Genomic DNA, 26,391 nt, shown 5'->3' with positions numbered 1-26,391 from the left:
TCCACCCTCGCTGGTCAAAGCCTTTGGATTTTCAGAGCTGCCTCTTCCACTGAGGGGCTGTGGAGTGCAGGTTTGTAGGTTGAGAGAATGAAAAATTGCTGCAAAGCTTAATTTCCTCTGAAAAATGCTTAAAACGTGGCATTTACTGAGATCTCTGATCTGATATGATACAAGATACTCTAAGGCCAAACTGGAGTTGCTCTTCCTCAAATATACATTAGCATCACCCCAATAAAATTAGTACAGATTTATTCTGGCTTGTCCTACTGTGTTCTCCATTGATGAGAAAATCCAGGAGCATGGCTGTTTAAGGGGAGCTGTAATTGCACACTTGTTTTCAAGATAATAAAAAAGTCATACCACTTGAAAAATAGAAAGTAATTGACCTCATAAGATATGTGTAATAATAGATTATCAAAGTCTGGATTTATGAGATGGTATTTTATCTTTGAAATAGTAGATAGAGCAGTCTTCTCTTCAAAGCCTATCCCCATCGGGAGTTAGTACTTGAGCTCTGAGTTTTGAGGGAGAATTAAGTGACAGTTTCTCACTGTGCTCAGCAAGCCTGCTGGTAGAGTTTTTGTCACCTTCTAATTTAGAAAAGCCTTACTGGAAGCAGTGCAATGATTAGACCAGGTCATTTTGCAGCTGCAGCTGGTTTCTCTGTGTTAAGAGGAGTTGAAACTCTGGGCCAGACACCGTTGCACAGTTGTCTCTGTGCCTTTCACTGAGTAGAGAGTCTGAAGTTGCCTCTGAGCATGTCCAGCTCTGGGGTCCACCTGTAACTTTCTCTTACAGATGATGAATGTTGTTGGTTTGGGGGTTTTTTATCTCTCTCACTTTGGAATTTCCTGTGACTTTCCAGTGCCCTGTTGATGATTAACTCTGCCTTTACCCAGGGAGAAATATTCATTAGATGATTAGATTAGCAAGTCACTGGAATTGGATTAATGTAAATACTCCTTGTAGGTGAAGCAGGAGGGGTTGGCACAGTGTCTGCAAAGCCTCTGCTGTCAGCTGCACAGGAAGGTGCAGAGGAAGAGCAGAAGCAAACCAATCCTTAATGGTTAGGGAAAAGCTTAAGTGCTTTTGTTTGCAACAGGGAGTGAAAGCTGCAGAAAGGATTTCTCCAAAGAAATCTGCTTATGAAGTAGTGCCTGCCAGTGCTTGTACATTCCTAAAAAAGGAGGACCAGCATGCTCCACCTTTGCTACAGCCTCTTCTCCACAGCACAAGGACAGAACTGGCATGGAAGAGGGCCATGCTAGATTAAATGCACAGATGTGCATTTGTAGCTTATGATGATGATGATGATGACTCTATAATAAGATTTTTGACACAGCAAGGTTTTTTTATTTTAAAGTAATCCTCTTATATAACTCAGTTACGTTCTTTCTATTGTCCTGAATATTAATCTGATTTCCAGATACTCTTTTTGGGTTTGTTTCTGAGTTTTGCATTTGCAGGGATGAATTTCAACTGATTACAATAGTTTTAGATGGCAACCACCTGATCAAGCATACTGTTCTAATCTCTTGAAGATAATCACTAAAAATATATCTTCCTTAATCTCCTTTGCTGGATAAGAGAAAAAGAGAAGGATTGGGAAGGGCAGTGTGCCGTGAGACTGACTGCATGCACTACAGGTTGCTTTCCTTAGCTTCTTCTGAATAGAAATGCCATCTTTCCCCATCTTAAACAGCTTTGGGAAGCTGTGTGGCTCAGGTGAAGAAATGGTGCTGGAAAAAGTGAAATTTCGAAATTCAGTCAGAAGGATGTCAATAATTGAGGATGGGGATATTGCAGAGGTCTTGTATCTCATTCCCAAGCAGAGCTTGCTGAAGCAACTGCCCTACTTGAATCCAGATGACTACTACTTGTGTGAGCAGCTGTATGACACTCCTGAGCATCTGGGTAAGTGAGGACTGCTGCCACATCTTGGTTTTTGGTTGGTGAATGGGCTAATTACTTTACAGTTATGTTTTGTGTAGCAGCAAGATACTGACAGAAAGTCTGCTCAGGTGTGGAGAAATATTTCATCACTGACAGAGGGAAAGAAAATTAAAATGCCAAGTTGGAATCTGGAAGTAGTTGGATATAGGTACAGCTCTCTGTATGTCAGTCTTGGAACAAAATGGGGGCCCCTTCAGAAGTATTCAAGCTAAAAATTACCTTTTGAAAGCACAGCATCCTGCAAGTAGTGTGTTCACCTGTAAGTAGTGTGTTCAGAGCTTTCCCATGGCATTTGTGAAACTGTTCCCTTCTGGTTGTTTTTAACCTATTGCCAAGGAGTATTAATTGAAACTGCTTCATTCTTGAATTGGAAGAAGTGGTTAGAAGTCTTTCTGTGCTCACCTCATTGTCATTTATTTGGGCTTCTGTGGTATCTTTTATCCAGGTGCTTCCTTTTTCTGGATAAGATGTTAGAACTTATTTAGATGCTCTTTGGAGCCAGTCCATGCCTTTGATTATCCTTTTACATTTATTTTCCTTATTCTACCATAACTCTTGAAAATTGGGTAATAAATCTGTGTTCATCATGTAGCATAATGTGGATATACTCAAAGAGTTATAATGATGTTCTTTGTTCCTCCATGTAGTTTCTTAAATTTTGTTTGTGTTTAAATTAATACTGAACATTAGTAGAACTGTTAGTGGTGGGAGAAGTTAGATCTGGAATTCATCAGATAGCTTCTTAGAGTCCATTATAAATTAAAAAAAAAAAAGTTTCAGGGAAACTCCTGTCTGTGAATGAGAAATTTGCTGTAAATGTTAATCTCTTACAGATAAATTTCAAAGATTTTATCTTCTAGAACTTGCTTTATGGATTTCAGTTTTGATAACCCAAACTACCTATGTGTTGGAATTTTGTCTGTACTAAGCAGATGAAGAAAGCTGCTATGTGCTGTCACTCTGTCCAGCTCCTCAAAATGTTAATACTGAGTGACTCTATTTGGTAGGCAAGTATTTTTAAAATATCTACTTTAGTGTATGACATTTTTTCTTCTGTGCAAATTGCTTTTTGCTAGTCACCTTGTAAGAGAACTGTCCCAAACCCATATGCTGTTGCAGATAGTTACTGCTTCTGAGTAATCAATTCTTTTAAAATTAACATTTCAATGAAAGCAATGCTAAAACATGGGGCAAATGTATAACATAGCTGTGAGCTGGGAAAAAAAAAAAATATCATTCTGCCTTGCCAGCCCCCACAGTGTTTCCCATTGGTATTCAAGAGAGAAAAAAATCTACATACAATTCAGTATTTTTATAAATCACAATTTAGAACTGACAGTTATTTGGATGAACAGTGACCAGCTATATGATCAATCCGTGCAGGACTCCAGCAAAATTCTTGACATCATAGCAGGCTGGGAGCTGTCTTCTAACTTGTATGGGGCTTAAATCAATCTGGAAATCTGCAGTTTTGCAGCTCCTCACTCATGTGTGAGCAATCACAAAGATAGTGGGACAGGTTTAGCATTATGCTGCAATAGATAATGCAAATAACCACTATGGATTTTCTCCTTTCACCCTCCAGTATGGGAGCTGCTATTCAATAGGGTGGGAATTGAGATCCTGCTTTCCAGTGCCATGTATAATGCTGACTGAAAGGCTGAAAGGTGTCTGGTGCCTCAGCTTTACTTAAATTACAACAATTGGAATCAGAATCTCACGCACTTAGAATAAAATCAGTGGAATGCCTTTTAAAAACAGCCTGGGGTAAGTGCTGTATGTGACTTTAAGATGTGAAACATGTAAGTCTGTCTCTTAGGCCATGTGCTGCTTGGGGATTATGGTCCCTCAAGTACTACAAGATTTAGCAGCTTATAAACCCTGCTGAAGGACAGTTTGCTGCCTCTCTTTGGCACTGCAAACAGAGATTAGAAATTACACTGTTCAAAGCATTTGGAGACTCAGTAATTATTTTCCTTGTTGATCCTAAGTAGAATCATAAACATCAGGAAAGGCCCATATTTTAGGATTTTGGAAGGTCAAGAATTATCCACAGGTGCAGAGCTATTTAGTATTCAGGTGAGCCTTTGGAGTCTCATCCATTTAACCCATGACTTGCTTTTACCTAGCTCTTGCATCCTGAAATTCCATCCCTTTCATAATGGGAATGTGGGAGGTTAAACTTGTCTTACAAATTTAAATGGTGGCATCATACTGACAGTTAAGAGCACTCTAAAAGTAGAAGAAAACTTGAAAGAAAGGAGTTCAAAAGTGGACTTGAACCTCTGAAAGGACCTTCATTCTGCATTTCTCTTGAGTTCATTTGGCCAAAGAATTATGATCCACCTTCCCTTCTGTGTCAGGGGATCTCTAAGGATGCTTCCTGTGAGAGAGATTGCCAGTCATGGTTTGCTGGAAAAAAATCTGTCTTACCCTTGCAGGGCTGGTTCAGCACATGGCTTTGATGCTCTGGGGCCAGACCCCGATACAAAGGAGTCTCTGGGGAAATGTCTGATTTTGAGGATCAGCAAAACCTGAAAGTTGGTTGCAAAAGAGCACTGGAATGTTGAAGAGAAAATGGTCTTGGAACTGTGTGATGTTGCTTCTCATATAAGATACTGTCACCTGTCCCTTGTACCAATGACACCTTGTGCAGCCTTGCAGAGTGGTGGCTCTGGCTGTGACAGTGCACACCTGAGGGAAAGGAGACGCACAGCACATTACCTAACCAACCTCTGGTGTGAGGTTAGTGCCTCTTTATGTAACCATATTTATTTAAAGCATCTCTAGTGAGAATTGGCTGCCTCTCTTGCATCAGCTGGATGTAAAAGAAGACAGAAGTAATCTAAGAGGATGAGAAAGGCATGGGGGAGAAATGTAGGGAGCATGAGAACAGTCTAGTGATGAGACGGGAAGTAAATTGAACTGGTGGAGGAAAATTTATGAAGCACCAAGATCCTATTTGGTTTCATGTGTAAAAGAATTGGCTGGGTGGCTGAGACTAACCAGTGGTGGAGAATGGACTGGACTTTAGTCGGAGAACGGTCACCAGTGGTGTTCCCAAGGGCTCAGTACTGGGCCCAGTCCTTTTTCATAACTTTACTGATGATCTGGATGAGGGGAGTGAGTGCACCCTCAGTCAGTTCTCTGACAACACCAGTTTGGGTGGGAGTGCTGATCTGCTGCAGGGCAGGAGGGCTCTGCAGAGGGCTCTGGACAGGCTGGATTGATGGGCTTGGACCACTGGTATGGGGTTCAAAAGAATGTGTGGAAATGGTTCACAGCTGTGCCAGGGAAGGTTTAGACTGGACATTAGGAAGAATTTCTTTACTGGAGCATGGTCAAACACTGTGCTTCTTAGGGAGATTGTTGATCCCCAAAACCTGTCAGTGTTTGACACATGGACAGTGCCACTAATAACTTGGTCAGCCCTGAGCTGGCCAGACAGCTGAATTAGATAATTAATTGTAGGTTCCTTCCAACTGAAATAGTCTATTCACCTTTATTCTATGAGAAATGGAATGGGGAAAAGAAGGTCTGATTTTTCTGTGTGTATGTTTGCAGAGAGGAGGAGTCCAAGAGATCAATGTGGTGATGTGAGGGAAGACACAGAGACGGAGTGTTCTAGACAGGAATGGGCTTTGCAGGTTTGAAAGGAAAGGCCCAGTTGTAAAATACAAGCTGCAGCATAAAACTGTTCTACATCTGAGTTCTCACACATCAGCTTCTTTGCATTACTAAGGTTTTATTGCTGTGCTGAGGCAAGAAAGGTAGAGCCCCCAGTTAGGGAAACAAACTCTTTATATCCCATTTTCCATTCTTAGTACCAAGGAGTGCCCAAGATCACCCCAAAAGCTGCAGTTTGTTTAACACCAATCCCTGCTGTTATTTGGAAAGAAAGAAGGAAAAATGGAACAAAAAAAAAAGAATTGCTGTTTTAATCTTGGGTCTTGCTGCTAATGTGTTCCTGGTAGCTCCCCACAAAATGGATACTTGATGTGAGCTATGGCCATAGGAATTTAATGGTGCTGTGTGAACTTCACAGGTGTCCAGTCTCAAATTCTAAGCAATCTCAAAAGTGGCAAGCAGTGATATGAGAAAGGAAAATCCATGTTCTGTTGGCATTGTAATAGATGCTACTCCTTAGATGCTGAGAGGTGCTGATCAGACTGCTCCTGTCCTTCAGATAAGGTAAATCTTCTTTTTGATAGCTTTTCAAATTGATTCCTTCAAGCGAGCAGTCTCTCCTGGCTTCAGTCCCTGTGTATTTTTTTAATGATTGAATAAGGAGAATGCTTTTAGAATTTGTGGTAATCCAAGTTTAGAAACATTATTTCATTCTTCTGAGGACAGTGTTGTCATTTAGAATAGTCCTGATAAGTCAGCTGTATGGTTTGAAATTATGCAGCTGAATTTCACTGTCTAGAAGTGTGAAGTGTGGACTTGCACAGATAAGAAGTGGGAACTAATACACACTGGTCCTGAAAAGCACATGGAGAAAAATTATACTTACTATAATGTAGATTAACTATAACATAAAGTTAATACAAGTGTAATATATAGATAAATATAGGTAAATATTGATTTACTATTACTGTAATACTGCTGCCATTGTTTTTCTGGGATGTGTTAGTAGGAGATACATAAAGCAATTGGATAATTTTTCTCTGTTCCTATTACTGAAGAGAGCTCTGCTGGCTGCTGTCTCTAAGTTTGGACATTGTAATTTTGAAAGATACTGATAAATCATGAGGGAAAAGAAGATTTATGAGAAAAGATTAATGGAATTAGGTTTGCTAAATCTAGAAGAGTGGTGATAATTGAGGGATTTAGACAATCTTTAGCTGAGTAAGAGATTCTCAAATGGAGATGTGTTCTGCATTGTCCTGAGAAGCACAGAGAAGTATCCTTGTGAAAAATACTGAGTAAGAAATTTAGATGAAATTCCATCTGTGTTAGCTCTTAATAATCTTTAGTTCTCAAAGTATGAAGAGTTAGCTTGAGTTGTTTTGGTTTTTAATAAAGTGTGAAATGAAGAAGTGATGAGTTAGGATCTCTTCTTTGTCCTTTGGCCATTTTCAGTATCTCTACTGCAATTTAATCACTGACACATTTTTACCTAAAATATTAGAGCAGCTAATGGCTTTGTAGCCCTTGGCTTCCTGTTTCAGAATTCTGGCAAGTGGTTGTCAATGTTCGGATCAATCTAAGCTAATTGGTTTAGTAGTAAATCAGTGGTTTAGCATTAATCTGCATTAAGGTAGCATCATTTAGAGCAACTGAATTCCACTGTAGGGTTCACTGCTCCTTCTCCTAAATTCTTTGTTATCTGTAATCCAATAAACAAGAACAAAATTGCACTTCTGCTGTTGGTAGGCGCTAGCAAGGAATGTGAGCTAAATCAGCTGTAAATGCAAAGAAATAATGAAAATATTGTGGTTTCCGGTATGGTATGTAAATAGGCAATAGCAGAAGTGTGAAGATTGTTCAATGAAATTGCAGAAAATTTATATTTATTGCTGATCTTTGACTCTATAATGGCAATGGATGCTCTGGCTGGAGAAGGGCACATTTTGGCTACTTCTCCCATGTGTTGTTTACAGGGAGCCCTGCTTTTGTTCTCTGTCTGATGGAGACTTCCTCTCTTGTGTCCGTCATGTGCAGTTGCATAACCTCAGTGTTTTAATCAAACACCCCGAGAGAAATGCTGTCCCCTTCCTGGGCAGGGTTGCACAGGGCTGGCTCCCCCAGAGCTGAGTGGGGTGTCCTCCTCCTGGGGTGCTCAGAGCCAGCAAACCTCCTGCAGGCAGGACAGGTTCAGGTAAATCTGAAATGGAAGCTGCTTCCAAGCCAAAGAGGTTCTGGGCTTTCCAACTGGATAAAACACCAGTGGCACTGGGGTGGGGAAAAGAGAGGTAGAAATTGCTGTTTCTTCTCATCTGAAAGCTGTTCCTTGGGTCTAATCTGCTTATCCAGAAGGTGAAATAGTGGAGAAATTTCTGAGCAGAGAGAAGGGCAGAGGAAATGGCCGTTCTCACTCACTGCAGCTTTGACTTTGCAGCATGGAGGGAGTGGAATGGGACTGAGAGAGGGATTGGTGTCCAGCTTCCCTTGCGGGGAATTAAGGCGTCCGTGATGATTTTCAAATTTGGTGTTTTTTATGAAGATTAAGGGCCATTGGTTCTTTCTGTATGTGGATATGAGGATGATGAGAATGGATAGGGCAAATGATCCTAGGTAGGCTTTGATTAGGCCAGAATGGAGGGTAGTGGCAGTTTTGGTTGCTGTTAGTTGTAGGTTGGCTCGTCCTTCTGGGCCTAGTATTTTGTATCAGAAAAGGTCGATTCGGTGGGAGGCAATGTTTTGTCACCTGTTGAGGAAGCTGGTTATGCTTAGGGGGTGGATTAAAGGGTTAAAGTACCCTAGAGCTGTGGATAAGTTTGAGAGAGGCGTTTGTTTTGTGAGGATGAGTCTTCATCCACTCTCATCCATCCCTCGTGCACAGGGAAGGAGATCATGAATACTAATGGCTGTTGGCTTCTCCTCCTTATGCCTGTGAGGTGAGGGTGTCACTGGGTAGACTTTTGTATACAGCGACTTTAGGAGTGGCTCTTAGCTGGAGATACTTGGTAAATCTCTGTGGTGAAATTGTTAATGGGAGGAGAAAGGAAAAAAAAGGAGCAAAGAATGTTCTTCACCCAGGTCATGCAGACACAGGGCAGCTGAGAGGGAAGGAAGACAAGGTTAGAATGGATGGTTGTGATTACAGTTTTTGCATTATCCTGCTTTTGATATCCTGTTTTTGGTTACTTTCCTTTAAAGAGTGAATCTTCATGGTGAGATGCAGAAACATGTGGTACCAGGGGGATGCTTGTCAGTCATTTGTTACCATATGAATTAGATGGTGCAGCTGTGTGTGCAGTTTTCAATATAAACATAGAAACATTAAACTGTAAAATGCAAAAAACACAAACCAAATTAGCTTATCAGTATACATCAGTACTTGGAAGATGTACCATATTGTTTATTTTTTAAGTTGACAAACTCTTCGTTAAGAAGAATGATTTAAAATATGTGACTTTCCTATGGAGCAGCAGCAAAACAGCTTTTATAGCTTTTGTAGTTACCTTTTAGAAATTCCAGTCAGTGCACAAGTTGAAATAACTTACTCCTACTCTCAATTTGTTTTATGTCTGCTTGATATTTTATGATGATTCTGCTATTGAAATAGCAGCAAATAATTTAAGAGAAAGGTTCAAATATGTAAAAGTGTTCATGCTGAAACAAGTGACCTCCCTAGCTAGCAGATAAAATCACAACCACAAAAAGAAAAATCACGGAAGCTGGAGTAAGGTGATAAAAATTTATTTGCTGTAAAATCTTGTTTGACTATATTAATATTACACTACATAGCCAAATTGTATAAAGCATCTTTTTAGCTTTCTTTGAGGTCCTCTGTGGTTCCTTTGATAGGACAGTGGAGTGGCAAATACTTGCTGGGAGAGATACATTTGCAGGATAGATTTAGGTGCCTCTTTGGAGGGTCTTATTTATAGTTTAGTGTGGAATCAGAAGAGGAGGAATTTCTCATTTGGCACAGTGACAATTAAATAGTCCGGCTTGATCTAAGAGTGGTTTGTACCCAGTGCCCACGTGGCGGGTTGCCTCATCCCCAGGCACCATGGACTTGTGGAAAGCTTTCCTGGGTGTTGTATCGTTGAGCACACACTAAGGGTTAGTTCTTGGTGTCACATCTCCCAGCACTGCAAAACAAAGAACTTGTTGCTTCACTCTGCAAATTAACAGATTGGCAGGGAGCTGCTTCAATCTGGTGTTGCATGGACCTCTCATGGAGAAGTTCTTTAGACCAGAGAGTCTTTACAGCATTCCTGCTGATTTCACTGAGCCAAAAACTCCCAAGACAGGCTGTGGGGTTTATTCTGCACAGTTAATCCAATTCTGAAGTGGATTTTCAATATCAAATCTCCTTAACCTTAGGCATGCACAGTAAAGGATGACACTTCCATATGTGCTTTCCTGGTGGGGATTCCTGCCTTCGTGCAGTTTTCAGCATTTACTGTGGTGACTGGCAGTGAAGGTTATTATGTTTTCATCAGCAACAGTATTGGTTGTATTCATGAATTAGCTCAATAAATTCAGTTTACAGCAGGTGAATAGTGATGATTTTATGTGGTAGTTTAAAAAAAAATACGAAGTTTAAAGCACTGTCTATACTATTACTGTATCACATCTCAATTTAGTGCCAACTGTATGTGCATACTGTCAAGGTCACACAGGTGTGAAGAAAGCATGATCTCCTTTCTAAGGATTAGCAATAGCATAAGCTGTTTGGAAGCCAGTTGTTACATCAATAACATAAATATATGTTCAGAGATAAATGTTTGTGCATACCTGCAGCCAGAAGATTTACCCATTAGTGGGCTTGTATATTTTTGGAGTACAATATATTATATATACTGGCAAAGAAGTATAATGTAACCATCTTTTCTCATCTGTTTCTAAAGATAATCTGATGGTTTCAGGTGCTTTTTTACATAAGTGTGTGTGTTAAGCTTCTTAATATTTAGAATAAAGCCAAGTGTTTCTTATTTTGTTTTGCAGCAGATTAGACTTTATTTTGCAGACTATTGAGTAATAGTGTACTAAAAAAAGTCTGCTTTCTAGAATCTCAGAAAATCAGATTTTGCTTTAAGAGATCCAGATGTCTTAATAGTTCAAAACCTCACAAATGTTTTATTCCCTAGGAGTCTGATTTGAAATAATATGAAATTATTCTGTTTCTAAAAAAAGCACTAAACCTCCAAATCCTGGCAGATCAGAATGATTACACTATGCATTTTACTGAATCAAGTGTTTTATGTATTTGCTAAATTTTCAATTTGTTTAATCTGAAAGAGAGATGGCATGGATTTTAAACAGCAATATTACAGACTGATTGTGTTGAAAGTGGCATGAGACAGGTACAGGGCAAAGCCCAGCACAGCAGAAAGGAAGATGTTAGAATCCAGGCACTCAGGCATTGTTTGCTTGAAGATCAATATTATCAACAGGGACAGTGTGATCCCAAGGTGTAGGATGGCAGGACCACAGTATGTGCTAAGGAAGAACCAAATCCCTCCCTGGTGGGTCTGTGTCTGCTCCTCTGGACTGTTTAAAACTTGTGTTGGGGCAGCCCAGAGGGTCTGTGGTGGGGAGGTCAATCTGTGGGGCCTTCACAGCTCCTTAATTCCTGCTGGTTCCCACAGGGAAGTCTGGTATTTGGGACAGCCTGGTAGGCTCAGACCATTGCACAAACTTCAGGATGAAGTTGTTATGGAGAAAAAACTGTGTGCAGGGTTGGAAAGGCTCAAGGAAGACTCTCAGAATAACAATACCTACAGGCTTGGAAGATTCGGGGTACACCTGATGTAGGGATCAGTCCTGTCAGGTAGAGCCTGAATTCCGCTCACTGGTTGGGTGAGCCTGAAAAACTCCAGCAGCACCTCTGGCTTTCCCAGTCATTTGCCTGCCTGGTTCCTTGCTGCAGCCCTTCAGGAGCTCTGCTGCTGGAGCTGATGCGAGAGGATGGAAAATGGGCCTGGTGTCCGAGTGGCTGAGGGAGAGACGCCAGGTTGTTGGAGGAGGTGAGCTCAGGAGAAACAGAAGCCAGGAAATAGTTAATATCTAGCTTTTTGAGAATCCTGAAATGGGAAGTGTAGGCTTGCCTATCAGGGCACCATGGGGGCCACTGCTGGGTCACGGGGCTTTTGGAAGAAATCCCAAATTGCCATTATTGGTTTTTTGTCTGAGCAGGCACAGGTAAGTCAGGATAACATAGCAGAGTGGCATTTTCTTCCTGGAGAAGGGAGCATTTTGCAAAATGCTGTAATTGAGACTTCACAGAAGTGATGGCTCTCAATTGACCTAGGCTGGACAGTGGTTAAGGTGTGGAAGCCTGGGGCAGCCTTTCTTGTCAAAACTTTGTTCCAGGCTTTTTGCTGGAAGCGAGACACTAAACAGATGATATTTTCCTGGATATTTTTTAGTGGAACAACTCCCCTTTCTTTTTCTGTTTTCTACCTGCCTTTTTCCCTCATTTCTTTCTGAACAAGAGATATCAGTTCAGTTTTGAAGAAATTGAACAAAAACTGTGTGGTGATACTTCTAAGCCATGATCTCATCTGTGAAGAATGACTGCAAGATAAAATATGAACACCAGTTTTTAAAATGAGAATAACAAACCTTAAATCATGGCTAAACTTCTTAGTATCTTACTCATACTTTTTCAATATTATCAAGGTACAAGAAATAGCAAAACTAACTGGTTTAACTCCTTCCCCTTGTGAAGTGATCTCAGTATCACTCTTATGCCTCTTGCTGAATGCTCAAGGTATTTTTCACCAGAAAATAACAGCAACATGAGCATGTTGTTTAGCTGTGGTGTACTCTTTGAGAGTCTTCCACCCACACTGTGCTCAAGGAAGACTTTATTTAGTTTGTGCAGTGCTAAAGGTATTTAAAGGAAAAGAGTTATTTTGCTTTCCTTTAAAATAGGTACTCCTAAATAACAATAAGTGCCAAGGGATTGTTGTTAGAATGCTGTCTACTCCTTTTTCATTTCAGCTTCAGGATATCTGAGTCAATTCTCAGTTTTACAGCAAGGTCAAGATTTTAGCCTTGACTTAAAACAATGAGATTAAAACCAAAAACCATCCTGTTGTAAAGAGATGTTATTTACAGTACTAATGTCTGCTCTTTATATGTCTTTATTCTGAAGTAGATTACATTTTACTCCAGCATAATTCACTGCAGCTTGTATTTTTAAATTAAATTTTATGTGCATGCTGCTGTAGTCTCTCATTGCAGCCTCCATGGCTGAGCAATGTGAGATACAGCAGTGCTAATCTCTAGCACATGTGAAAAATGGAGGAATGTACTCACAGAACAGAAAGTCCACATACCAACAGGCAGCTTCTGTGTCAGCAGCTTGCTGGAACAAAAAAAAAATGAATGATCATCCCTGCCAGCCTTTTGAGGATGCCAGGAAGGGGTTAACACACATGGGTGTGTGTCCATAGGCTGCGCTCTGCACATCAAATCAAATATTTATGAATGAAGGTCAGATGTGCCCCTTTCAGGAGGCTGTCCCCGAACTGTTTACAAAATACAGCCTGAAAAAGAACACGGCCAGGTTGAGTTACAGCCTGACATCTCTGATGTGTCAGAAATGTGACAGAGTGGCCGATGCCTCCCTGTTGGTGGGGTTCAGCCCAGCTCCCCACTCGAGCCTCGGATGCTATTAATGGTAACACACTGAGTCATAGAGGCAGGAATGTCAGGCTGCCTGTGCTGTGCTGCTCTTACACGTTGGGCTGCTAACAATAGAAAGCCAGCCTTGATTTGTTAGAATAGAATAACTATTTTTTTCCATGATTTTGCCTGTATCTCTGTCTCTCTCTCTCTCTCTCTCTCTCAGATTTATTTATTAAAGAATGTCACTGAATAAGAGATACCTTCTGGGCGAGGCAGACTGGCTTGTTTAATTCATTTCCTTTGTTCTGAGTGGCATTTATACAAAACATCTAGAATTTATTTGCTGCAAATATTTTTAAGGCTGTATGCGTGGTCTGATTTTTTTTCAGCAGGTATCAGCCATCTGCTGCTCTGTCTGGCTGATGCCTACAGCTTGTTTCTTTACATTAATGTCTCTCTCCCTACGTAGAGTAGCATGGAGAAGGAATTCCCTTGTGGAGGTGTGAGCAGTGTAAATGTAGGGTGCAGTATGAATGTAATTTCACTTCTGTCATGTAACATAAAGCATATTTAGCACTGAGCTGTGGTCAAGTTTTGCTCCATGAATCTGCCCATCATTTAGCCCAGAATATGTTATATTTAACTCAGTTCTCTGCTACTGAGATCACCTCTGTCTTTGACAAGTCAGTTCATTTCTATTTGCTATTTTCTCTGTCTTTAAATCACAGATATAAAATTTACTCTCTAGGCAAAGGCATGAATGCCATAGGTTTATTTTGGGGAAATCACTGGTAGCTAGATAAAATGAGGAACTAAGGAATAGTAGTAGTGGTAGTGGCTCTCCAAAGTCTTGATGCTGACACTATATATGTGTTTAAAAAATAGAAGTTGCTTTTAAGGGGTATTCAGGATTTTGATTAGTCATATTTCCAATATTTTCTTCATAACTGTGAATAAAAGTTTGCTTGTAAAAGAAAAGCTTTTTTTCCCCTGACTCTGACCTGCATCTTTTAATAGAAAGCAGAACCTTGGTATATGATGATGAGACTTGACAATATTCTAAAGGGTTGGTTTGTTTGCTTTTGAGCATCAGTTTACTGACCAGTCCTTTCTCAGTAGAGTTTAGTGCCTGGAAAACCATAAATTGGGAGGTCAGTTTGAGGCCCAGATTCTACACTGGTGCTTTGTCTTGTTGGGGACGTGTTGGGCCGTGAAATTCCTGTCTCAGTGATGTTGTTTCAGTACCCTTCTGTCTTCTCAGTTCCATGAGTACCTGTGGCTGTCATCTGCAAAGGAATAACTCAGGAAGAGTTATTGTTTCCATTTATTTGGTATTCCAGAATGCAGCACTTACTGTGAGCCACAGCAAACATTTGAATAGCACTGCCTGGCTTCAGAACCCAGGTGCTCAGTGGGCAGTGACAGTTCCCATTTTTGTTATTTTTATTGTTGTTTGAAGTAGAGGATAGGTATTCCCATCTTGCACAGGCTGTATGTTACTCTACTCTGTTCTATAGTCAGTAAGCATTGAGAGAGCATTTATTAACATGTTTTGTGATCTAATAATTGCTTTAAAACTAAATCCAGGAGTGGATAAACTGCTCACCATGGAAAAGCCACTGTGCTGCAGCCTGCCTCAGCACTTGCCTGTGCTCATCTTTGTTTCTCCTCTTGATCCTGGCTCAGTTTGAGTAAATAAAATAACAGAAAGCTCATAAATACCACTTTACCTTTGTGTGTGCATTGGAACAGCTCCCCTGCTCTCCCTCACATCTCCCTGGCAGCCTCTTGACGGTGATTCAGGAGCAAGAGGCAGCAGAGCAGGGCTGGGAGGGCAGGGAATGGATGGATGCAGGGTGGTGTGGGGCTGGGGAGCAGGGCATGGATGGATGCAGAGTGGTGGGGGGATGGAGGGCAGGGAATGGATGGATGCACGGTGGTGTCAGGATGGAGAGCAGGGGAATGGATGTGAGTTGGTGTCAGGATGGAAAGCAGGGGAATGGATGTGAGTTGGTGTCAGGATGGAAAGCAGGGGAATGGATGTGAGTTGGTGTCAGGATGGAAAGCAGGGGAATGGATTTGAATTGGTGTCAGGATGGAGAGCAGGGCGCTGGAATCCAGCCCTGGCTGCCAGGGCAGCTGGAGCTCCCAGCACAGGGCTGGAGCCACAGGCAGGATGAGCTGCCTTTAGCCACAGCAAAACACCACGCTGGGAAAAGAGCAGAGGAACCAGAAGGAAAGAGACAGTGATGAGCAATGGGACCTGATCAGACCCTGTAGGAAATATTATTATCTGGAATAAGCCGCCTTTTTTCTTTATTTTCTTTTCTTCTTTTTTTTTTTTTCTTTTTTTTAAATCCATCTCAGCCAAGCACTGCTGGAAAAGGGATTGTGTTTAAATTACTTCAGCTAATTCTTGCTGCTTCCACTAAGAAGAAAAATTGTTTGCCATGGTGAAAGAAAAAGGTAATTATGTTTATTGATAGACTGGAGCTGAAACCTAATGTGCCAGCCACGGTCACCTGAGGTTTAAACCCTCACATTTAAGATGAGCATGCTGTGATTGGCAGTTGTTGTTTTCCTTTCTGTAAAAATGGTGTGTGCAGCCCTGCAGTGGGTTGCATTTATTATCCTTGTACCTGCTTTAATAAGGGTAGAATCTGGAACACGTCTAATTTAGTGTGTCTGCACAGCAGGGCCCCTTCTGTGTGCACATGTTTGTTTGGGTTTCTTTTCTGTGATTTAACCCAAGTTGACAGTTTCTTACCTGTATTTGCCACAGTTCAAGTGGCTTTGACTACTGCAGCAGCTAGTTTAAAATTTTAAAGATAAACATTGATATATTCAAATCTGGACTTGAGAGGGTATATTTTAAATTTTAATGGATAAATGGATTATATGGGATTTTGCAAAATGCTTGAATTTTGCAGCAGTAAATTGGATATCAGTTACCTATAAGTTACATTTTAAGCCTACTACAGAAGAATTGGCTAGTTTAAACAATTCAGAAATGGTTGTGGTGTGTTTCCTTGCAGTAATACTGGTCTGTGTCATTTATTGCATTATGAAGATGCAAGATAGATTGAGTTGCATTTGAGTGTACTGGATGTGGTTTGGGGGCATTACATTATCACAGACAGATTCAGACTCAGTCTATTCTGTGAAGAGGAGAGTCTGTACTTTTACTTCTGAAGACTGTAAAAGATAACGTAGGGGAAATTCAAACTAGGGCAGAAAAGGAGTAAAGTTGAGTAAGAGTGAGCAGTTTTGCAGCTTTGAATACCCGTGCTAAGACTTTTTGAAATATTGTAAATAAAAAGTGAATGAAATCAGCTTCACAGATCTCTAGATTGAGGAGAGCAGGACCAATGCCACATATATGACAAATGGCTGCCACAGTGTGTCACAGATACCAGGAGGATTGTACTAATAACCATTATCCAGTCTACTGATAATTTTTGTTGATGAAAGGTGGTGACCCAGCATAAATTTTATTGGCTACTTTGTAGCTTTGGGATCCCTTATTTCAGATTTACAGGATTACTTTCGTCATGTCAGTCATGAGCTGATGACTTGCTACCCCTATCAGTGAGCCATACCAGGGATGGTTTAAATAGGAATTTCATCCCAAATCCTGGAAAGTGCAGGTTTCAAAATCATTTAACTGAACTATGTCAGTCATCTTCTCAGAAAAATAAGTGTATTGTCATTCAGTTTTTCATTACTGTTGCTTGTTTTGTAAGAGACATTTTAAGACAGGGCTGCTGGTTTCCTTGAAGTGTACATAAATATGTGTAGCATTCAGGTTTGGTCTTTTTATCTGTTTCTGTCCCCTCCCCCAGCTGATGTTGTCTTGATTGGATTCCCTGTGTTAGGTGGAGTTGTAGCTGAGGAATACTCTGTAAATTCGATTTTAGCATCTTTTACCATGAAAGCTGTCATTTACCTGCAAAAAAATTAAAGCAAGCCCGTCATTTTTGTAAAAAATGGGAAGAAAAAAGCATAGAAGAGCAGGAGAAGCTGACAATAAATAGTTGAAAATCTGAGAAAGACTTGTGTTTAAATTGCTTCCTTTCCCCCTCCCCACCTAGTTTAACGCATTATTAAAAATGCTTGTTTATATTGATGTTGGATATAAATATTTTTTTCCTGTTCACAGAGATAATGGACTAAAATAACTAAATGTTCTCTTTAATTTTGAAGTGCAGTTACTGATATTTCATATCTCATGGCTGCAGAAAGAGAAAGGATGGAATCTGTTAAATATTTTAATTTTATACGTTATTACTTTAAAATAATTTCCCCAACAATTTTTTTAACTCTTTTGTTTCTGCCTCAACTTTCCTTTTTCTGTTTGTTGGTGGATTTTTTTGGTTGCTTTGTTTGTTTCTTTTGGCTTTTGTTTTGGTTGGTTTTCTTTTCTCCTCTTAGTCAGAAGGTCAGGATTTATTGCTGTAAATGTCACTCTCTGCAGTGATACTCTTGCAAAATGCAGTCAGTACAGTTCAGCTGGTGCCCTCCCTTCCAGCCACTGCTGTGGTTTGAGCAGGCTGTAAATGCAGTTCAGTCCAGTGTCAATTCACAGACACGTTAAGCAGGCACTGGAGGGGCTGGTTGCAGCTACAAAAATACAGCTCCAATTCACTGAATTGAAAAATGGCTGGTAACAGTTTTTAGCAAATTAGCATGCTTCATTATGCTCATACTGTAGAATGATTTCTGTGTCTGCCTGGTTAGTTCATACACAAAAAAATTCCTGAGGCCAGGGTGTTTTCTGCTGACAGCGAACGGCGCTGCCTAAGTTGTGTCTGACTGATACCACATTTCCATCTCTCTGTGGTCTTATCTATTTCCAATTATGAGCCCTTATTATCTAGTTACTCAGCTAAATTATTATCACTGTGCTGCATCCAAGGGCAACTTTCTCTCTTCTTATCCTTTAACAGAAAGAAAGTTTGCATGTGCACATGTTTGTCTGGTTATTCTCTCTGGCAATTTAAAGCCCATATGGAATAATCTGCATTCTTGCTGCTTCTGTGTTGAGGTCAGTGTGTGGGATGGGAGCTTGCTAGCCAGGTTTCTGTGTGACACAAGTGTTGTAGCTTCATTAGTTAGTTCATTCATTAGTTTGTTCTCCATTAGTTCACATAAACTGAGGATTTAGCCCCGATTTTTCATTTTTTGAGCAGTTGATGAGAAGACAGCCCTGGCATTCAAGTGCTAGTCTGTGAAAGCATCTTGGTAATCAGCTTTGTACCTGATGAAATCTTGGGCAGGATCATCCATGGGCACACCTGTGAAAGTGGATTAGTTGCCGTTCATGCCATGCTTCTGCATGCTTGGAAGGGTAAAAGGAGGAAATATGAGGGGTTGAAGACTTTTTGGATTAAAGAAGAGGGCACAGAAGCTTTATGATTTCTGTTCTTTGCGTACTCATTCTGCTGAAAGGAAGGTGCTGGCACCCACTGGGTACCGAGTTGCATGAGCTTGGCGATGTTTCCATGTTCTCACAACTCCTCTGTAGGGGCTCAGTGGTGCTGGCTCTCCCAGGCAGCCACACAGAAGGTGCAGTCACCAAAATGGTCCCGTATTTCCTGAATTGCTTGGCCCATGGCTCAGTCTTGCAGAGGGATTTTGTTCTCTGTTGTTTTTTCTCCATACTTTTGATAAAGCATGATAGCAATACCCCTTCAGGTTTTGACCAAGAGGACTGGTTGTATGCTTGCTCCAACCTTCTTCTCTTCCATTTGCCAATCCCAAGAGCTGTGAGCCCCCAAAAGAGCTTTTAATCTTTTCTCTGTAGTTGTAATGTAGCTGCTTTAGATGGGACTTTTCTGGAAGATTATGCAAATGTTACCTGCCTGCTAACTTAAATACATTTTCTCTTGGGAGCTATCTCTCCATTGCTCTGTGTATTTGCAGTTTTAACATTTATTCCCTGTGTTAATCAAGAGAATGTTGAGTAATGGGATTTGGGCCCTAACACTGTCTCAGTGTCATGGTCGTTGATGAAATATAGTCTTGATTTGAACTCATGGCTTTGGAACTTTTTAACCCCAGGTGACCTGGGAAAGTCTCCAAGTTTGTTGCTTTTGGAGCGCATGACAAGATTATGCAGTCACACATTGGTGGGGGAGGATTGGGGAGTTGATTTTCTTTTTGCTTCAGTTTACTTAGTTTCAAATTTGGTTCTGCTTGGCAGTTTGCTTTTGGGGCTGGGCATTTGGGTTTTTGTTTTTGTTTTTTTTATTTTTATTAAGGGCCTGTGCTGCCTTGTACAAACCACAGAAAAGGCATTTTATAAATATGCATAATAGTAGATGTTGAAAAAATAAACTTGTAGTTAAAGTACTGAACAGTGGAACAGTTCTGTGTTAGAGGCTCTTAAGGTGACCTTGGGGAGGTAATTTGATCTCTCCTTGTGTTAATCTGTAAAATGAGGATAAGAACATTCCTCTTGTCTGCCTTGATTATTTGAATTTGAGATCTTTGGAGCAGAGAGTTTCTTTTACCTTGCTTCACAGCTGTGACAAGGCAATCTTGTGGGATTTCACTACTCCTACTTGTACAAAACAACATAAAGAGTATCCAGTGCTATGTGATTATCTTGTAAATATCTTATTACTTTTAAAAGGCAATGCAGTTGTAAAGGAATTATGTTTCTATTGGCACATTTATGGCATTGCTTTTCTGTACTTTCTCCTTCTAAATTTATTTTTAATATTAGGTTTCAAATTGCATTTCTGGTGTGCAGCATTGATACTGAGAGGAGCAAAAATAACCAAGGAGATGCCAGCTCAGGCACTGCATGTTTACTGGAGATTTTAATTTATTTTTTTTAATAGCACTTACTTCACATGAGGGTACAAATACTCTTATCCAAAGAGCTGGGCAAGCACAGTGTGCAGTCCTGCCATGCCTGACCACTTCCCATGTGTCCCAGTAGTGGAGTTCCATACATTCCTTGCATCCCAGCTGTGTGTAGGAGCCAGCTCTCTGAAGAGACGATGGCAGATATTTTATACTGAGAAATGGGAGAGCTTTCACTATTGATCTCACTGGAGGGGAGGGCTAGGGGGTTTAGTCATTAAATTTGAGACCACAGAGTTCATAGGTTCAGGTGGTGGTAGAGGCAGTTCTTCAAAAGAAACAGTGAGTGGGGTGAGCCAAAAAAACCCAGTTTGGAAAAGGGGAGGTTCAATCTGTTTCATGTTCTCACAATCAACACAGTTCTAATTGCTTATTCTGATTATTTGAAGATAAAAGCAAGCAAACACATGCTCAGAGAAACACACCTCACGTTCTCTGGACATTCTGATTTCCAGTCCATGTCACTCCTTATCCTCAGTACCTCTGGTGAGCCTGGGGTGGGACAGGACCCTGGGACCAGGCCATTGCTGCTCCCTTCACTGAGTGCTCCTTTTTCCTTGCTCAGTTATTTCCATGTGAGTTCCTCTGCTGCCTGCAGTCCTTCTGGAGTAGTTAGAGGCTCTTGGGTATTTCTCAGCATTTCTCCTGGCCCATCATAGTTTTTGTTTCTCTCTTCCCCATGCTTTGGTGTCTTCTCTGTCCTGGCTTTGTCTCCTGTACCTCACAAAATCCCAGAGTGGGTCAGGTTGGGAGGGACCACAGTGGCTCCTCTGGTCCATTCTCCCTGCTCAGGCAGGGTCATCCTTGAGCACAGGGCACAGGACTGTGCCCGATGGTTCTGGAATATCTCTAGTGAGGGGCACTCCACAGCCCCTCTGGGCAGTCTGTGCCAGTGAAATGCTCTGGTCTCTCTCTCTTGTCTCCTGCTGTTTGTCCTTTCAGTGTTTGCTGCCTGTTACTGTGTCTGTGTTTTTGCAGAGGTTCTCTGTGCTCCCCTGGTTCTGTTTCAATGTGCAATGGGTCAGTTGTGCCATTTACTGAACTCTTTGGGCCAACAGTGACCAGCACAATCCCATCCTTGGCCACCTCCTACACAAGTCACCACTGCAACACCATCACTCCCAAAGCCCTGCTGGTTATGGTGACTACAACTGAGTGGAATAAAAAATTACATGTTTGCTCTCCTTGGATGAGAATTCAAAAGGCAAAACTTCTATAGATAGAGTCTTGGCATAGTAAAATTGTTTAAAAATACATTAAGCTAGGGCAGAAAAATATTTTTCCAAAGGGAAGGTAGGAATCTTGGTAGGAAAGAATTTACAAGTTAGGATCATAATTTGGCCTGCTACTGTAAGAGAGTCAATTATTTTGTAGAAAAATTAATGGATACCAGGGGAAAAGACCAAGTTCCACTAATCAAAATGTCTTGTGCCCTTTGGGTGGGAGAAGCTAGGGAACAGGGAAGGAATTTTTTTTTTTTGTTCTGGGGGTAATCCATGACTAATTTAAAAAGGATTATTTATAACAAAGTTGGTTTTCCACCTAGAGGACAGTCAGTATCCCCAAAAGAATAATTAATCCTTGCCTTGGTTGAGCCTGGATGACTTTCAGGCTCACTAGGGATCTGTCTAAGGAGAACACTTAGGCATTGTCTTAAGCCTGTTCTGTTCAGCAGAGTGTCTTGTTGAGTCTAATTGAATCACTGGGAATTAAAGCTAAGTGCTTCACTATTGTCCCAAAGTGGGACAATATTTTTAGAGGCTGTGTGATGTTTTTTTAAAAAAAAGCTCATGTATTTTATTAATGGTGGTCATTTTGTGTTGTAAGAGACAACTAGAGAAATAATTCTGGATTTTATATGCATTGTTCATAAAGGGCTATAAACCCAGAAATGATAGAAGCCTTGTGTCAATCAATTGTGTACATGATCTGTAATTAATATCAGCTGTTCAGAAGTCAAATGTTGCTGTTCTTATGCTATGCAAGAGAAAAACAGGTTCTGTAAACACTCTCAAAAGGATGGGTAACTCCCTAATTCCCACTGCTGTTGGTACCATTTCAGCATCATACATCACTGTAATCTACAGGGCAGTATTGTGGAACTCTGTTTCAGTTCAGGATCTGGTTCAGAAGCAGTATCTTAAAATTGTACCAAATTAAAGAAGTGATCCAAATAGAAATGAAGCCTTGCAGAACACTGAGTGTTATTTTTAATTACTGCTGGATGGAACAAGAGTCAATGAATTACTTGTTTGTTCAAAGAAGCAGTTGAATTTGTATTTTCTTTTCTCCAAAAGCATCTCAAAAAGGATTTGATGGATTTGAGGGTGTCTGCTTGCTATCCAGCAGTGGAGGTGCCAGCCAGGGGAGCAGGCTGTGTTCAGGGTATTGGTGAGGGCTTTCCCTGTGATAGTCCATTTACCATCTAATGTTAACACCTGATGTTCTTTAGGAGCACAATTGTTTATTTTTTAATAGAAACTGAGTTCTATGCTGCAATGTTTTTGAGTGGTCTGGATGCAAATGAGCACAGGGCAGGGCTTCTGAAATGTCTGGTTTATCAGCTCTGTACATGGCCAGCTATCCTGGGCATCAGGAGCCCTGGGAAGATTTATGTTGCTCATTTCTGTGGTGTCCAGTTTTAGTTTGAGGCTTTGTAGCTCAGAAATGCCACAAGTGAGGGTGGTATTGAGTGATGGGCATTTTCAAGGTCCTTGATTGAAGGAGAGTTTCTTAGCACAGGGCACAGAGCTTCTGTGGTTTAAAGGGGTTGGCTCAGGACAGGTCCCTGCAAGGGTCTTGTGAAAAAACCCTTGGGGGGATTCTTGGTGGTAACTGAGAGCAGATTTTACCACAGATTCTGCTTTGAAAGCATCTGGGAGACAACTGGCCTATGTAGGTCAGTGTTCCTCCTCAGATAGTCTCAGGGTGAACAGTGGGAGAACTGATTATTAAAATTAACATTTTTATATTGACTTACTTCAGAAGGAAATTTAATTCATTTTACTGCATGGAATACTCATGCAGCCTCTGAAGACGATGCAGAGGGGAACTGTGATGAGTTTGTTGCCGGAATCCCCACGTGGGATGCTGTTTGGGTAGCTGAGAGGCCTGATAGACATTTGAGTGCTATTATGGGAAACCACCACTCATCAGTAAGCCAGAATTTCCATGCTGTCTGGAAAAAGCAATTGTTTTTTCTGCTAACTTCAGCAACTGGCTTTCATGTAGCCTTGAGGATCCTTCAGGACTTGCGCTGAATAATTTGACGCTTGTGTGTGTTCATTGTTGTGAGTAAAGTTTTGATACTGGTCTTGATGATCCCTGTGGGTCCTTTCCACCTCAGACTATTCTGTGATATTTTTTAAAGATAGAGACATCAAGTGATGTGTATGAGATGGCTGCTCAGAGTATGCTGAGGAGCTCTTGAATTTCTAATTACCTCCGTCCTATGTTAGAAAAATATCACTCTTTTGAAATAGTGAATGATCCTCTTGTGTCTGTCAGGTGTGTTGAAGGCATAACTCAATTTTTTTTGCCACTTAAAAGGTTTATAGATAGTTACTACTGTTAGAGACTTGCAGATGTTGGGTATGAGAAGCAAATGTTTAGCCTGATCTTCCAGCCCTTCAGCAAGGAGTTCCAAAGGGTGAGTTGATTATCTTGACCCTCAGTAAGTTGGTTGTGGAACCAAGTGCAGAGAACCTTGGTGGATGTGATGAAGATCAGGAAGAGCATTGCCAGAACATCAGATAAGACAGTCTGGATTCACTGTCTCTTTATCACCCAATTTTTATGGCGATCTGTCTTGTGAAAAATTACTCTGTACTAATGTAGAAATATGGCAGAATAAATTCACTTTTTGCCTCTCCCCTTTGGCTTGCTAACCACTAATCAGCAATCCATCTGTTAACAATCATGTTGAGTAATGCAGGAATGCAGGTTTTGATTCAAAGACTGACTTGGCTCAGTCAACGTTTGTTTGATCATCATCTGTTTCTCAGCATGTCTTAGTTTGCTGCATACTTCATTGCAAGGTTAGTGCCTTTTCATTACTGAAAATACTTCTGAAACTCCCCATTGCTTTTTCTCTCTAAGCTTAAAACAACACCTGACCATATTCAGTTAACAAGCCGTTCTTGACTCATCTTTGAAAGGATTATAATTTTCCTTAAGTAAATACAAACGTAATAATTTTGTCAGGTGCTTTTGTTCCTGCTAAGCATAGATGATGCTCCAGAATGTGCTTTTATTCACCTGCCAAGTGATCAAAGGCAAACATGTGTGGACAGACATGGCAGAAGCTCCTCCTTGCTGCTGTTTTAGAGAATGATAAACTCTTCTGAAGAGGCTCTGGTGCTTTTGTGGTGAGGAGAGCATCACTGGAGCCGCTGCAATTTCCCTGGGCTGCAGAGCTGGGTTAGCCCTGATGTGTTCACAGTTTCCAGCTGGCAAACTGAGAAAGCTCTCGGGCTCCTGGTGGCTCCAAAGTAAAGTTGGGTATCCCGAGCTTCCTGTTCATGCCACATTCATGCTTTGTCACTGAGAAACTCTGAAAATTGTACACTAAAGCTATAAACTGTCAGAAACTGTGGTGAAATCCCCCAAGTGTCCAGATAAGGATGGAACCCCTACATAAACACATCCTAATTTTATCTCTCAATTACTATCAAAGGCTTGGAAAACTGGATCCACCAAACACATTTCCTTTAATAGCAAAACCATCGCAGTTACATTGTTTTATTTTGTCTGTGTTGGAGAAGGTGATGTTTTTTCAGATAGGATCAAGCAGGTGCTGGTGTTAAATATTTTACTTAATACTGAATCATTCACATGCATAAATCTTTATAGGGCTGAGGCCTTAGGCCCTGATCTTTTATGCTGTTCTGTGGGGAATTAATTGCATTATCAAAGCTTGAGCTAGAAAAAGAGGCATGAGGGGAGGATAGGAAACAGCAGGAAAAAGAGAGAGAAAATAAGCATGCTTGCTCTTGTGTTCTGAAACTTTGAAATAATTGTGATTTTTTTTTCCATGCTGTATTTTTAAAGGTCATTATTTCCTCACCTTTCTTCACATTTGGGTGCGTGGCACAAAGCTTTTTATTTTCATTTGGAAATAACATAGGAGTTGTCTCTCATTGATTTCACATTACAGTTGTTAATATTTTGGGTTTTTTCCTGGCACTTACCTCTCTAAATATTTGTATTTCATTCTTTTAGCTGCATCAGCTCTCGCCATAGGTTATGTATATCTAAAAATATGTAAGTATTTAATAGTGGGTGCACTGGCCAGCCCACTGTGCTCTCCTGTGGGTTTGAGTGCCACACCTCACCACCACCTGGGCTCTGATTCTGCCATAGGAGCTGCTGCACTGCCATGGTCCCTTCTGCATCTGCTATTTTCAGCAGCAGATGAATTGTAAGGGGAAAAATGATAATATTTTCATGGAAAATGGGAGAAAACATTTCAAAACTGTGGCAAAAAGCGACCAAGTTAGAGATTATTTTTTCTACCTTGTTTTAAAAATAGGTACTCTGGATATCTGTAGACAGCACAAATAGTTTTGAGACAAATTGGCACACTGTAGGAGTGATACAGATAAATTTGCAGGAAGAAAGAGCTTTATAATGCTTCTTCACATCTGATTTGAATAGCAGTAGTATGAGCTAGCTGCAGTCTAGGATTTTCCCTTAGGCTTTCTCATGCATGTGCAGGCAAGCGGCTCCCTGGTATCTCTTCATGGGAGTGCCTCCTTCCAGGATTTCCTGGAATTCCTGAAGATCCCTGTCAGATACCTGTGGCTGATGACTGCAGTAATATCTTTATCAGTCCTTGGCAGCTGGGAGGTTTGATTTCCCTCTCAGGCACTGCTTGGTCACCTTACCTGATAGGATTCTTACAGATTTGAGATTCAAGAACTGAGTCTGCAGATAAGCAAAATGACACTGCATTTTCACCCCTTCTTTTAAATAGATATTTCAGTACCTCCACTGTGCTTTTACAAAAGAGTAATTCCTTGGAGACTCTATGGGCTGTAGACAGACAGGCTTTACAAACCAGGGTTACAGGCTCTTATCTCTGAAAGAAACACAAAAGATGGGAGAAAATTACTTCTCTCTTTTCAGTAGAGCATGGAGGAGAAGTGATAAGGCAGATTCCATTCTTGAACTTGATTCTTTGGTGTCCCCAGCATCTTTCAGCTCAGAAAATATTTTTTTCCCAGCTTGTCATCCTGTGCACAGTGCCCACCAGCCTCCCTCTGTCCTGTCCCAAGCTAGGGGCTGCCCAGCTGCATCAGCAGTGGAGCTGCTTGG

The 26,391-nt window shown here is 40.9% G+C and overlaps 1 protein-coding gene across 9 annotated transcripts in view; it reads left to right on the top strand.

Moving 5' to 3' along the window:
• ABLIM1 (actin binding LIM protein 1) overlaps nucleotides 1–26,391 on the top strand; it is a 191,017-nt gene that overhangs the window by 60,234 nt on the left and 104,392 nt on the right. For 3 of the 9 annotated variants that reach the window (XM_074545272.1, XM_074545271.1, XM_074545270.1), the window contains exon 1: nucleotides 1,452–1,914. The exons of 2 other annotated variants lie outside the window; for them this stretch is intronic. In XM_074545272.1, the coding sequence (XP_074401373.1) occupies nucleotides 1,677–1,914 (238 nt within the window). In that variant the 5' untranslated portion in view covers nucleotides 1,452–1,676. Of the gene's footprint in view, nucleotides 1–1,450; nucleotides 1,915–15,250; nucleotides 15,673–26,391 lie in introns of those variants that run through there. 4 more of the 9 variants (XM_074545269.1, XM_074545273.1, XM_026799557.2 and 1 more) reach the window with 4 other exon arrangements.

This window comes from Zonotrichia albicollis, chromosome 7 (genome assembly GCF_047830755.1).
Source record: "Zonotrichia albicollis isolate bZonAlb1 chromosome 7, bZonAlb1.hap1, whole genome shotgun sequence".
Taxonomy (NCBI): Eukaryota; Metazoa; Chordata; class Aves; order Passeriformes; family Passerellidae; genus Zonotrichia; species Zonotrichia albicollis.
Note: the sequence above shows the minus strand (reverse complement) of the source record. Positions and strands in the feature narration are given on the sequence as shown.